The sequence below is a fragment of the Pseudorasbora parva genome, chromosome 22, assembly GCF_024679245.1.
Source record: "Pseudorasbora parva isolate DD20220531a chromosome 22, ASM2467924v1, whole genome shotgun sequence".
NCBI lineage: Eukaryota > Metazoa > Chordata > Actinopteri > Cypriniformes > Gobionidae > Pseudorasbora > Pseudorasbora parva.
The window spans coordinates 17,398,050-17,413,534 of NC_090193.1; the positions used below are offsets into that span (position 1 = coordinate 17,398,050).

The 15,485-nt window shown below is 40.4% G+C and overlaps 1 protein-coding gene across 1 annotated transcript; it reads right to left on the reverse strand.

Annotated features, from left to right (window-relative positions):
* Window positions 1–668: 668 nt before the first annotated feature.
* LOC137058859 (keratin, type I cytoskeletal 19) lies at window positions 669–4,335 on the reverse strand. The gene is made up of 6 exons (XM_067432360.1): window positions 4,090–4,335; window positions 3,895–3,977; window positions 2,246–2,402; window positions 1,943–2,107; window positions 1,672–1,797; window positions 669–893 (listed from the first exon to the last, which is right to left on the reverse strand). The coding sequence occupies exons 1-6, from the start codon at window positions 4,318–4,320 to the stop codon at window positions 669–671; spliced, it is 987 nt and encodes a 328-aa protein (XP_067288461.1). The 5' UTR covers window positions 4,321–4,335.
* Window positions 4,336–15,485: the final 11,150 nt, after the last annotated feature.

Consider the following 15,485-nt stretch of genomic DNA (forward strand, 5'->3'; position numbering starts at 1 on the left):
AGACGAGTGGTACCTGGTGGGTCTTCTGCTGTTGTAGCCCATCCGCCTCAAGGTTGTGCGTGTTGTGGCTTCACAAATGCTTTGCTTTATACCGCGGTTGTATTGAGTGGTTATTTCAGTCAAAGTTGCTTTTCTATCAGCTTGAATCAGTCGGCCCATTCTCCTCTGACCCCTAGCATCAACAAGGCATATTTGCCCACAGGACTGCCGCATACTGGATGTTTTTCCCTTTTTACACTATTTTTTGTAAACCCTAGAAATGACCTATAAATCACCTTTCTCTCCCAGAGTTCAGGAGATTGTCTTGACCAGGACCACACCCCTAAATGTATTGAAGCAACTGCCACGTGATTGGTTGATTAGATAATTACATTATTGAGACATTGAACAGGTGTTTCTAATAATCCTTTAGGTGAGTGTGTATATATATTTTATATATATATACATAGAGAGAGAGAGAGAGATGGAGAGAGAGAGAGAGAGAGAGAGAGAGAGAGAGAGAGAGAGAGAGAGAGAGAGAGAGAGAGAGAGAGAGAGAGAGAGAATGCAATTACCTTATTTTTCCAATCTAGAAAAGAAAGATTGAAAGCTACATGTCAACCCAGGAAAAGATTATGAAATATAAACCAAATTATCTGTCACATTTATTTTAAAATAAAAAGATGAACTTACTGAATGCCCTGATTCTCCAGGAGGCACCTGTAAGTGGCGATCTCCTGCTCCAGGCGGCTCTTGATGTCCAGCAGGAGATCATAGTCTCTGCCCTGCTGTTCAATGCCAGAGCGCACCTGACAAAGCTCTGCCTCGTGTGTGTTGATATGTTTCTGGAAACCTGCTAGAATATCGCTGTACCTAGCCTCTGTGTCCAACAGTGAGCACTCCAGTGCTCCTTTCTGTGTGGGGGATGAGAAGGGGCAGAAAAAAAAAAACAGATTTACATTAGTCCAAGTAGTTAACTATACAGTCATTGAATAGAACAAAGCAAAGGCAGGTTTGCCTTAAATTGCTCATATCTAAATAACAAGGCTTAAAACATTTAGCATACATTAGAATTGTAAAGAATGGATACTTCACTGTAGGGTTGCACCGACTAGTCGACCTTAATGCCCTGTCATGACGCTTTAAGCTTGACGTCAAAGACGCACACACACACACACACACACACACACACACACACACACACACACACACACACACACACACACACACACACACACACACACACACACACACACACACACACACACACACTGCTTTGTCTGGTGCACTATCTTTCTGGGGACTTTCCATAGACTTAATGGTTTTTATGCCATACAAACTGTACATTCTATCCCCTACTGCCCCTACCCCTGAACCTACTCGTCACAGGAAACATTCATTTTCACAAAAACAAAATTTAGTATGTTTTTGAATCCATTTACATTGTGGACCGCTGGCTGGTCCCCACAATGTAGGTGATCTCAGGTTTTACTATCCTTATGGGGACATTTGGTCCCCACAATGTAGGACACACACACACAAAAGTGTGTTATAATCACTTAGCATTTAACCTTAGTTGAGCCTTTTTTGTCCCTCAGATGAGTGGCCAAAACTTTCTTTCCACTGCCTCTCACAGCCCTTTTCTATTTTCTTTCTTTCTGTCCATCACATTCTGTATTTCCTGTGTCTCACCATGCTTAATTGAGACTGTAGCTCGATCTCCAGGCTCTGCAAAGTGCGTCGTGAATCTGAGATCTGTGATCTAGAGGTTTCCTGGCACACTGTGTTGGTGCCAGCATCTTTACACAGACCTGCCATCTTAAAGAGAGTCACAAACACACATATCATGTGAGCTATTTAACTCATGAGTTACGTTTCACTGTAATGCTATTTGAAATCAAAAGTCTTCCACTATACATATGATGGCTGATTTGTGTTCAAATAGAGGAATTAGAAGTCTCACCTTCTCTTTGAACCAGCAATCCTGTTCTCTGCAGTGTTTGTCTATGATGGTCTCATAATGACAACGCATGTCATCCAAAGCTTTTTCCAGGTTTTGCTGAGGAGCAGCATCTACTTCCACACAAACTTTTGCACTTGTCAACTGACACATTATCGCAGCCACATCCTATAACCACATATGGCTCAAGCATTAGTTGTGAATTTAAGTTATTGCTTCCATTTATCTTCATTTAAAAACATTAAAAACAAAAATTACATTTGTTTTTCAATTATTCTGTTACACATCAGGCAAACTGCTACAAACCTCTTGGTGAATTTTCTTCAAATATATCAGCTCCTCCTGCAGAGCACAGATCTGCCTCTCCAAGTCGGCCTTCGCCAGACATGTCTTATCAAGTATACGATGCAGGTTATCGATGTCAGCCTTCACACACTGCCTTATCAATGACTCATTCTCATACCTGATTGGTGGAAAGGTCAGAGGGGAAGGAAGTTATCATGAAATTAAAATGAAAAAAATGAAAGTGATCTATGTACAAACAAAAAGCAAAGTTTCCACTATGACTGTGGATGTATTGTATTTATTGCTGTGAAGGGGGGATTTTGAAATCCACTGCCGCTTCAATATACCTGTATATATTTATATCCTTATTAACTTCATAATCAAAACCTTAATTAATATTTATCTTCCTATATTACCTATATTATTATAATGATTCTATCCAGTTATGATTTTGTTTTAGTTTCTTGTTTTCTAAAGTGTGTATTTGGTCCCTGAGGAGTGACTGAGGGTCTGGCCTAGAGATGTGTGATGTGTCACTAAACACTGGCAACAAGGTCATATGTTTGGATTTGAGGTATCACACACCCCTAACATGTCAGGAGTGCAGTAACAGCGTTTGCTCACTTAGCCCGGCTTCCATATGAAATATGGATTTGTCTTTCATTTAATTATGTTTTATTTATTTTATATTTCCTTTTACTGCAACACTAAAGACTCAAGATGAATATTGCCTGTACTATTGTGTGTCCCTCTCACTGAAATAAAGCACATGTTATCAGTATGTTTTGGTAAGAATTAGTTAGAACTGGAGCTTAATCAGCTCCAACCTTGGAGAGACTGTGTATCTGTGTATGTGCGCAATATTCTGTGTTACAGATCAGAATGGTGTACAATGGGCACCCTAAAAGATGGGTGGACTTGTTGTTCTGGGCAAGCTGGCGCCTGCTCCAGATCTGGAAGGTCACTACGGGCCTAATTCTGGGTGAAAGCATCAACAAGTGACACGTCAGTGTAAACGTGCATCAGATTAACTGACTCGAGTGGAAATTATCATGACTGTGCATTGTCTCTGAGCCAATCTGAAGCATCCACATTGCAGTAATGACGTGGATAAGACCTTGAAAACGGTATAACTGTTGGGACAATTGTATGTACGAGAGGGCGAGGCAACGAGATGGTGAGAGAGGGAGCGCGGCCTACGAACTCCTTGTGAGACTTGAAGCTGGCTTCTGCTTTTAAAACTGCAAACTATTCTTAAGTAAATTTTTCTTTTAATTAATTGCAATCCTGACTCTGTCTTCATTTCTTCACTACTGGTCCTGGGTCATAAGCTGTTAACCCCTAACAGCTGCATTACATCTGTTCAAATGGACATTTGTATATGAATGAATGTAAGTACATTTGCTTTCATAAATTGGTATTTACATATGTGCTAGCTTGAGATTTTGCTTCATTTGGAAGGACTCATTTTCCATTCTATTCTGTTTTTATTTGTCTTTAAAGTAATATCCCTTACTGTTTACTTGCTTACATGTAAAAGGAACACAAATTAGAGCTAACTATTAACAGATCTTTTTTGGGGGGAGCCCAGAGGCTCTTTATAAATATCTGTCAGTTTTCCAGAATGTTTTGAATGTTCTTCAAAAGAACTAGATGCAAAAATTCCTTACTTTATTCTGAAGTCTTCAACAGCCAATTTAGAGTTGTCAATGCGCAGGAGGATTTTGCTGTTGTTGATGGTAGCATCTTTAATCTTTAATAAAGAGCATGGACATAGGAAACTATCAGTGTGGCTCATTTATAACTTATAACATCAGACACCATTTTTGTAATATATTTTGAAGATTTCCACCCTTAAATGGTACCTTTCCCTGAAGGCAAGCAATGGTTTTCAAGTAGCAACTGAAGTCCCTCTGGCAGATTGGCCCCTTCTTCTCATAGTACTCACGGATCTGCCTCTCCAGAGTAGCATTGGCAGCCTCTAGAAAGTGCACTTTATCTAGGTAGGACGCCAGACGGTCATTCAGGTTTTGCATGGTGGCCTTCTCAGTCTTCTGGATGTAGTCATAATCCCTTCCATAGCACCCTCCAGCCATGATTCTTGCACCAAATCTTTCACCATGTCCTCTGTTGTACAGTCCACTATGACATTTGTATGCTCCATCCATTCTATATTCTGGACATGGGGAGCAAGTATTCAGACGAAAAGAGCAGGAAGATATCCGTGTCCTTCCTCCAAAACCACATCCATACACACTGTAGGCTTTGGGTGTGACTGTACCACAATGACGAGGACTAATTATGGACTTTGAAGACATGGAATAGGACTTGGAGAAGGTGCTGGAGGAGGACTTGTGGTTGCTGTCATAGCAGGTCATGGAGCAGGTCTCAGGGCAGATGTCGGAGCAGGTCTCAGAGCAAGTCTTTAGACAGGTCTCAGGGCACGGTTTGGGGAAAGTGAAGGAGCAGGACTTGGGGCAGATGTCAAAGCTGTTCTCAGAGGAAGTCTTCAGAAAGGTCTCAGGGCAGGTCTTGGGGAAGGTGAAGGAGCAGGGTTTGGAGCAGGTGTCGGAGCTTGTCTCAGAGCAAGTCTTCGGAAAGTTCTCAGGGCAGGTCTTGGGGAAGGTGAAGGAGCAGGGTTTGGAGCAGGTGTCGGAGCTGGTCTCAGAGCAAGTATTCAGAAAGGTCTCAGGGCAGGTCTTGGGGAAGGTGAAGGAGCAGGGTTTGGAGCAGGTGTCGGAGCTGGTCTCAGAGCAAGTATTCAGAAAGGTCTCAGGGCAGGTCTTGGGGAAGGTGAAGGAGCAGGGTTTGGAGCAGGTGTCGGAGCTGGTCTCAGAGCAAGTATACGGAAAGGTCTCAGGGCAGGTCTTGGGGAAGGTGAAGGAGCAGTGTTTGGAGCAGGTGTCGGAGCTGGTCTCAGAGCAAGTATTCTGAAAGGTCTCAGAGCAAGTCTTGGGGAAGGTGAAGGAGCAGGACTTGGGGCAGATTTCGGAGCTGGTCTCAGAGCAAGTCTTCAGAAAGGTCTCAGGGCAGATCTTGGGGGAGGTGAAGGAGCAGGGCTTGGGGCAGGTGTTGGAGCTGGTCTCAGAGCAAGTCTTCAGAAAGGTCTCAGGGCAGGTCTTGGGGAAGGTGAAGGAGCAGGGCTTGGGGCAGGTGTTGGAGCTGGTCTCAGAGCAAGTCTTCAGGCAGGTCTCGGGGAAGGTGAAGGAGCAGGGCTTGGAATAGGTGTCGCAGCAGGTCTCAGGGCAGGTCTTCAGACAGGTGTCAGGGCAAGTGATGGAGCAGGTCTTCAGACAAGTCTCTGGGCAGGTTTTTGAGCATGACATGGTGGATAAATGCAGAGATGGGATGAATCCACAAGGAACACAGTCTCTGAAGTTGTCCTGAAGTAGATGATACCTTTGAACGAAGCTCTGTCCTGTTATATAGTTGGAGCTCAAGGGCGGGTACTACACTTTGTTGATGTGTGTGTGTGTGTGTGTGTGTGTGTGTGTGTGTGTGTGTGTGTGTGTGTGTGTGTGTGTGTGTGTGTGTGTGTGTGTGTGCCAGATCCTGCATCCAGCAATTGCAGTATTCGAAGACCAAATATGTGTTTCCACCCTAATGAGGAAACTCCAAGGGAATTTATGTGTGTGTGTTTGTTTGTGTGTGTTTATATCCTGTTAGAAATGGTGCACACATGGACAAAGCAGACACTTATGAGTAAGTTTAAAAATTCATACTCTATGACGACAGAACAAATAGCAGAGAGTTAGTTTTGGGCGGTGTTTAATTTATACACATGACTCAAAGGTCACTGAACAGATTCACAACAAAAACATGCTTAAGCACAACAAAGCTTAATCTTCATGCTATAGGTCAGAGAGGCCAATTCAAATCATTTTAAGATAAAACGAGAAGTATATTTTGAAACTACTGCCAATGTTTTTACACATTTCACTGAGGTCTTAACAGAAAAAAGGCTTACGTTTGGGATTTCACAAAGGATATTAAAACCTTCCCCATCTAAAAAGTCTTTCAAGCTTCTTGAGGCTTCATTTCAATAAAGTCAGTTTAGTATTTAAACCTTTAATATGGAGGCTTATGTGAAACTAATCAGAAGTTATAATAGATATTTGTCAGCTAATTTTATACTAATTAAAAACATTAAGTAAGAGTGAATCAGGTCATTGACAAGTAAAATATGTTTTAGTAATGTCACATGATTTCATGTGACACACACATTCAGGCTGAAGTCCCCACTGGGACAGAAAAACAGAACAAGCGAACACACAGGCGCATAGACAGACAGACAGACAGACAGACAGACAGACAGACACACACACACACACACACACACACACACACACACACACACACACACACACACACACACACACACACACACACACACACACACACACACACACACACACACACACACACACACACACACACACACACACACACACACACACACACACACATATTGTTTCCATGTTTTATGGGGACTTTCCATAGGCATAATGGTTCAATCCATATTTTCTAACCCCCTACACTGCCCCTACCTCAGCCTAAACCTACCCATCACAGGAAACATTCTGCATTTTTACTTTCTCAAAAAAAAAAAAACTCCTGTATGATTTATAAGATGTTTTCCTCATGGGGACCAAAAAATGTCCCCACAAGGTCAAGGATTTCGGATATTGCCATCTTTGTGGGGACATTTTGTCCCCATAACCTAGGGATTACCAGCACGCACGCACACACACACTAAGAGAGTTGTGTTTTCATGTTTTATGGGGACTTAATAGACATAATGATTTTTATACTGTACAAACTATATTCTGTATATCCCCTAACCATAAACATACCCCTAAACCTAAAACAGTTTTGTTTTTTTTTTTGCATTTTTAAATGATGTTTGCTCATGTATGCTGAGAGATCCTGCCCTATATAGTTACAAGAAGCCTACAGAGAACTTTGATGTCCACAAAACTCTCTTTTATTCATATATTTCGGAAGACTTGCTGAATGTTAACATTCTGAATGAACTCGTGTGCTAATAGGTTTTTTATGTTTTATTTTTACTTTTTAGAAAAGTACTCTAAGGAACTGTTAGACAAGAAGACTTTTAAAACTGTTTGCATGTTCAAATTGAGGCATCCCTGTTGCAGTGTTGTTTTTCATCATCTTATTTGGATTTATTTGCTTCCAGCATAGTTTTCTTCCAGTTCGATGTGTTAAGATTCGGAAAGAAATAGACAAGAAAAATACTTTGAACATGGGTGTAAACGTGCGACCATTCAGCCTGACAAATCAAATAATTACCTGCTTAATACGTAATTAAAACATTAAGCTCTTCATACAAAGCAATGGAGTGTGGATAAGTAATCTATCTAATCTATCTTGAGTAGAAGCAGGTGTAATTTTATGTGCAATATTTTTTTAAAGACGTGCGTGAGAGTAAAATGGGATTAGGAGACGCACCTGTTAATGGTGATGAATGTCTCTCTCGTGATCACATACCATAAAATACCTGACAAAGGCAAATACATTTCTGTTGAATCTTTCACTGTGTCATCCGTCATGATGGAAAACAATTCATCATGACGAAAAAATTGTCATGATGGAAAACAATTTTGTTTAATCTTATTTTGAATATGTTGGTATTTTGTAATTTTCTGGCCTAGGTGTTCCCAGTTTTGTTCCCCTTTCTCCTCTCCTATTGCATCTGCCCTATTAAAATTATATCACCGATGACACAGTGACAGATTCAACAGAAATGCATTTGTCTTTGTCATGTATATTTTGATATATATATATATATATATATATATATATATATATATATATATATATATATATATATATATATATATATATATATATATATATATATATATATATATATATATATATATATATATATATACCTAAAGGATTATTAGGAACACCTGTTTAATTTCTCATTAAAGCAATTAATATAATCAACGGCAGTTGCTTCAATGTATTTAGGGGTGTGGTCCTGGTCAAGACAATCTCCTCGTGCTCCCATAGACAGTAAAAGAAATGGACCGAGCGATCCCATTACGTCAACGGCGAAATAATGAAGTCAACCTTGGAGCACTCACTTCCTGATGGCTGAGCGAACTGCGCAGGCTGAGACTGAGCTTGAGGACGTAGATGTGACGTGAGCCTCCTGTCTGACAGCTGTAGGTCTTCTAGTAGTTGTGGAAATTGAAAGCTGAATCACGTTGTTTAAATATTTTCTCCCGTTGTTTTTGGCTCACTATGGGCTTCTCCTCATTCTTCTCCCTTGACTTTATCAGACTTTATGTCTCCACGTCCCCCCGACTGTCTCATAGACAGTAAAAGATTGCCTGCGAGCGTCTCCTCAGGTCTATACGGTAATTTCTCAACTGTGCGACAGGGTTGCGTTGGTTATGACGCAATCGTTAGCCTATTTTTACAAAAACAGCTTCTGCTGGGCGATAGTGTAAGATACAAGGTAATGGAGCCTTTTATACATTGTCGTGTTTCTTTAGAAATAAACAATGGACAAATGGAGTCTTTAAACTTCTCAGATGTAAAGTTATTCACTGTCAAAGTGACTCAAAAATGAATGAGAGTCAATGGGATGCTAACAGCAGGTGATGGCTTGGTTAGCAATGGCAGCCCCTAGGGGTGGAACGCTTTCCGAGCGCTAGATTACCCCCTTGCGTGCTCCACACGCACTCGTTATGATACAGACGACTCTTCAGCATGACGCGATCGGTCATGAGACACACGAGAGCCAATGGCATTTTACAATCAATGCTGACATAATGACGCAATGGTCACGCGACATACAGCAGCCAATGCTGTCAAAACTGATGCGACGTTTCTTCCGGTGGCAATATTTGAAATGTAACTTATTATTAATATTCGGCGGATGGACTCGACGTTACTGATCGTTTTTGGGGATTTTCTTCACACAAATCAATCGTTTGGCCTCGGAACACTTGGAATATTTGTAGTTTCTGAATAAATTGTGTCTGCCGTATCTGTGTATCTGCCTGTTATATCCTGTTTTTTATAATACACAAATGGGTAGGTTGAGGAAAAGGGATTGAGTTAAGTGTTCAAAACGTGTATGAATAAAAAGAAAATAAATGTAAATAAATGATGCTGACTGAATCAAACGGACAAATATAAGGTGTTGGAACAGGGAATCCGTGTGCGGACCACAGATGCTGCCTGTCATTGACATATACAGGCATCACTTCCGTGAACGCATCACGGAATTTTCAGCGATTCCGTGCAACTACCACGGATTTTTGAGTTAAGGGTCCGTGTGCATTTCACAGATATCTGTGAGATCAGGTTGCAAAGAATGGTGTGAAAAGGGAAAAACATCCAGTATGTGGCAGTCCTGTGGGCGAAAATGCCTTTTTGATGCTAGAGGTCAGAGGAGAATCATGGGCCGACTGATTCAAGCTGATAAAAGCAACTTTGACTGAAAAAAACACTTGTTACAACCGAGGTGCAGCAAAGCATTTGTGAAGCCACAACACGCACAACCTTGAGGTGGATGAGCTACAACAGCAGAAGACCCCACCGAGTAGCTACTTTCAGCAGGATAATGCACCATGTCACAAAGCTCCAATCATTTCAAATTGGTTTCTTGAACATGACAATGAGTTCCCTGTACTAAAATGGCCCCCACAGTCACCAGATCTCAACCCAATAGAGCATCTTTGGGATGTAGCGGAAAGGGAGCTTTGTGCCCTGGATGTGCATCCCACAAATCTCCATCAACTGCAATATGGGCCAACATTTCTAAAGAATTAGAACCAATCAGATGGAACCAAAAGAATTTGAACCTTTCAGCACCTTGTTGAATCAAGGCCACGTAGAATTAAGGCAGTTCTGAAGGCGAAAGGAGGTCAAACACAGTATTAGTATGGTGTTCCTAATAATCCTTCAGGTGAGTGTATATATTTACATATTTGGTTCCATCGCTCGATGACCTCCCAGTTCAATGGTAAGTTACATGGGGCGCTGACCGCCTGAGAGAGGGTTAATGTCCCAGGAATTTCCTCTTCCATTCCTCGTGACAGGGTGTCAGGAACCACATTGCACTTCCCACTTTGGTACCTTACAGTAAAATAAAAAATGTGGAGTCTAATAGCTCATCTTGCTTATCAGGATGTGGGCCTTGAGTGATTAAAAACCCAGGTGAGCGCAGAACGGTCGATGTCATCCTTCTGGGTTTTTAAAGGCATGAAGAGTTGCTGCACGCTCTGAAAAGTTTGGTATGAAGCGATAAAACCAACCCATCAAGCCAAGGAATCGCTTAACTGCCTTCACATTCTTGGGAGTTGAAAAGTTATGAACAGCTTCCACCTTAGAGGCCTCGGCCTTTACTCCTTCTTCTGAGATTACATGACTCAGAAACAAAAGGGACTTTCTCAGCAGGTTGTATTTTTTTAAGTTCAAAGTTAGACCAGAAGTTTCCAGTTTTGCAAATAGCTGTCTTAAATGCCCAAAGTGTTCTGGAACATTGGCTGATTATACAACAATATCTATTTAGACAAAACAGCATCTACAGATGAGGTCTTGTAAGACGGTATTCAGTAATCGCTGGAAAGTTGCAGCAACATTTTTCAACCCAAAAGGTAAACGAGTGAAGTCATATTGTGCAGACATGCTGACAAAAGCAGTCTTGGCGATATTATTCCTCCACACAGACCTGCCAATAAACGCTATTTAAGTAATATTTTTGTAGTATAGCCATTAAAATAATACATAATTTTATGTTTTGTTATCTTAAACCCACAAAATGTCAGGAGGTACAACTGTCTGAACGAATTTAAACGGTGTCTCATTTAAACAAAATAATATGGCATAATTCTAGGTTTAAAACCTTTATATGAACACATTTTATAAATATCAGCTGTTTTAAAGAGGTTGAGAACATTGAAAAATTAATGGCTTTTATCCCCCCATTTGTATATTCTCAAAGATAGCTCTTGCATAATAAATTGAGAATTAAGGTAATAACAATATATATATGATAATGGATCATCCAAGAGCCCAAGTGATCCTTGAAAATTAGTAGAACTGTCTCAAATACTGGTAAAAGCTGCTAATTTCAAGAATATTGGTACACTTTACACTTTCCATGTCAGGTGGTGAAACTACAGTATACAAACAACTATTTTGTTGTACCTTCTGACATAAAAACAGCACGGGGGGGGGGGGGAGTTATTGTGTGTGTCATACTGTATCACGTATTAAAATTAACCAATAAATAAATAAAGTCGAAATAAAGCCTTTATTGGCCAAATTAAATTATCCAGTCCAGCCTCTGTTTGGGTCAATGACATCACGTGTATGTTCTCGTGTCCAAGTGCATTATTTCATTTTAAAATAATTTGATGGATTCATGTAGCCTATATATAAATTTGTTTTTATAAAACCTATTTTTATTTAGAATTAATTTTTTTAGTATAGATTTAATATTATTTTATGCTTTGTTATCTTAACCCCCCCCCCCCCCCCCCCATGTCAGGTGGTGCAACTGTCTGATCAAATTGAAATGGTGTTTATATACAATTTCTGTAGAGTGTAGAAGAAATTAATTTTCACTAGGGCTTAGTAGGCCTTAGCTGCAGTATAAGCTGGCCTCGGCTGAGCACCAAGAAATCAAGGTCTGTCGCTCGTAAAAAACATCAAGGTGTGAGAAACAAGAGATATTACATTAGTTGTAACATCAAAGCGTGAGAAACAAGAGATATTACATTAATTGTATGGGAAAATTGGTGTGAAGCACTGGGAAACTGTGTTACTGGAAAGGTGGGGATGTTCCACAGATATATATGCTACGTGACAAAGTTTGTATATAATTGTGGATAAAACTATGAGGTGACTATCAAAAAGATGAATAGAATGATGCCTATTGGATGAGAAAGAAAAACAAGTGGCAGTCAGCCACCATTACGAAGAAAGCTAGATAAGTTTATGAATAGAGCAACTGTGGCAAAGAGTGTGGGGAGTAATGCACCTGCAAAAGAGATGGTCAGATGTTCAGCTGGCATCTCACTTTGTTGTTCATACAATAAAGTTTATTTCTTCTGAGACCTGGAACTTCGACTCTGAGAGATTTTCTTTAAAGCACCGGGGACAATCAAGAACTTAGAATTTGCCACGACATTTGGCGAGCCAACCAGGAGCCGGAATGGGCTGAGCTGGGGCCTGTGGCGGGTTGGCACGAGGCCTCACAAAACAAAAGGCTCCAAACAAATACAAGGTAAGCAATTTTGCTTATATTTTGTTTTGTGTGGTCCCTTGTGAGCTGCTGCCTTGGGTAACTACTTATTGCCTTCCTAAACGAACCTATAATCAATTATTACTAAACAAATGTTTGAAATACATGATAAATTTGAAAAAAAGACAGAGAAGTAATTTCCAGGTCTTAGGGAAAGCGCTTGTGTAGATTAACACATGCAAGAAGTGCTGTGTGTAGTAGTAGAATAAACGCAAGAAGTGCATTCAACACTTGCAAGAAGTGCTGTGTGTAGTAGTAGAATAAACACAAGAAGTGCGTTTGAATGCAAGAAGTGCATTCAACACAAGCAAGAAGTGCTTTGTGCTCATCTGCGGGAGAAGTTTATTTGCAGATGTATGTGTGTGTGTGTGTGTGTGTGTGTGTGTGTGTGTGTGTGTGTGTGTGTGTGTGTGTGTGTGTGTGTGTGTGTGTGTGTGTGTCTGTAAGGGTACACTTGTCTGGGAAGTGATCCAAGCTTGATTGAGTCAGACAAGAAGTGCCTGGGCTGTCAGGATAGGGATAGTGTTGTAAAAAGCGAAGCAAGTCCAAGGGAGGAGGTGAAATAAAAAGTGTATACTGTCTGTATATAATTTGTAAGATAAGAGAAAAAATAACAGAAGTGTCTAATCATACTTAAATTGCTTTGTACATAAGCTAAGTTTTTTTGGGTTTTACTTCAACTTGATGGATTGACTGTGGACAGTTGGAGGTGTTCAGTAAAATACATTTTTCATTTTGGGTGAGGATTTGCATTTTTTTTTTTTTTTTTACATGGGGATGGTTGTTTGGAGGTCATTTGTTGAGCCAGTGTATGCTTGCCACTTTCCGTAGTTTTTCAAAATATAATTCCAATATAATTATAAATGACTTAGGTATGGCCACAGAACTACAAAGGAAGAAGCTAAGTGATACAAAAGGGACATGAAGTATGTTTGAATGACATCAGACCAAATGCATTAGGATGAGGAGGGAAACACTCAAAACAGCAGCCCAGTCAGCTCAAATGATCGATGATGAGCAGAAGGACTTCATCCTTTCTTAAAGCAGCACTAGGTAACTTTTCAACCTTCGTAATATATTTTCAAGACTCTTGTGATGAAACATCGACTTACAATAGGTTGAATGACACGTCTGCCATCGCTTGACGGGGTCTGTATCGTTTTTAATCATACTTTTAAACTTCGGGTTTCAGGTAGTAACCCGAGAACAAAAAGAACTACAAAATTCGACTGCTTTACGGCATATACGTCACTTCCACCAACACACACTTCCTTAAATTCGGACGTGCGAGCCCAACTTTGTTTGTTGGATAATATAGTCAATATAGTCCGAAGCAGCACAGACAAATAAGAAAGAAAAGGTTTTGTTGGAGGAAAGCAATAAGAGGAAACGGAAAAGTGATGGGATTAAAGCCAGGACGAGGATCAACATTGGACCGTTTGCTGGTTGGCGTGAGCTGAAGGAGGCGTGCCCGACCGATGCTGTCCTGCTTGTTATGGTGATTACCTACCACTCAAACATTGAACTGAAGTATCATATAGATTCTGTAAAACGGCAACCAATAGACTACTATAATGACACTGGCTTGTAAATGTGAGCATCGTGATTATTTGGCGTTTGAAAAAAATAATACCCATGAAATTATATTCACATGACATGCTGAAACATATGCCACTGACTAGGGTTGGGAATCGTGAGAAATTTTCCGGTTCCGGTTCCGGTTCCGATTCCGCCTAACGATTCCGGTTCCGATTCCGGTTCCATTAAAATTATTAAACAAATAGTGGTAAAGGAAAAAGGCACAATACGCAACTTTAAACAATACTTTTTTGTGTTTATTACTTGCTCTCAAAAGAATTTACAGGTTGGCAATGTCAAAAAAAAAGTCCTGTACTATACATATATTACAGGATTAATCGAGCCATATGGAATTTATGGAAATTAAAATAAACATGTTCAAATTTACACCTCTGAAATTGTCTTATTACATTTTCTCTCTCTGTTTTAGGGATGTTAACCGATGACTGTTTGACCGATGGTTGACCGTCAACGTTCAAAAAAAAAAGTGATCTCTAAATTAGGCTATTATAGACAGTGGACAAAACGCTACTACAGTTAGCCGTCTCATTCCAAAATATTTTTGTGTGAAGTGAACATATCCCTCGCGCTCAATTTTTCATAACTCTCCTGTTTGTACTTAATAAACCAATAAAAACATTTGGTGCGAGGTCGCAGCGTTTGCGCGCTCACAAGGTTTGCAAAAAGTAAACAGTTTTTAGAGCCAGAGCAGACGACAGTATGAAGCGTGCATTTCGCATAAGATGGGCTTACATTTGGAAATATATATATATATATATATATATATATATATATATATATATATATATATATATATATATATATATATATATATACACACACATTTCAGTGGTAACACATAAGGTGTTGATCATCTTTCTTTATTATTGTTAGCACTAACTTACCTCGAACTAAAGCGGCGTCTCTTCAGAGCTGTCATTTTCTTAAATGAGCCGCGGCAATGTTTCAAATGAGCTTCTAAGGCTGGACAAACGCCTTTATTTTCAGCACGATCACCTTGTACCCAAACCATTTCGAAACTAATGAGCCATTGTCCTTGGATTACAAACAAGCTCCTCGGCGCCGCGTTTGCGGGACTCACGCGGTGGGGGATTTTAAAAAAGTGACGTGAGGGGAAAGGAGGCGGCAGCGCTAGGACAGTGTGAGTGTGAGTATGTGTGTGTGTGTGTGTGTGTGTGTGAGAGAGAGAGAGAGAGAGAGAGCGGGAGCGCGGCTCGCGGCTATACTCCCAGCGCTTCGCACACACATTGCACCAGAACCGTTTTCGGAACCGACACTCAGGAATTTCGCGCGGTTCCGGTATTTTTCAAAAATCAGTATCGGTTCTGCATAAGAACCGGTTCTCGGTTCCCAACCCTACCACTGACTGTA

Bases quoted from the DNA above. Each gene is read 5' to 3' on its own strand.
- LOC137058859 (XM_067432360.1), bottom strand. From the start codon at position 4,320: ATGGCTGGAGGGTGCTATGGAAGGGATTATGACTACATCCAGAAGACT. The intron at 3,978-4,089 runs GTACCATTTAAG...TCTTTATTAAAG, and splicing joins TTGCTTGCCTTCAGGGAAAG to ATTAAAGATGCTACCATCAA. The intron at 2,108-2,245 runs GTTTGTAGCAGT...ATGTGGTTATAG, and splicing joins TGAAGAAAATTCACCAAGAG to GATGTGGCTGCGATAATGTG.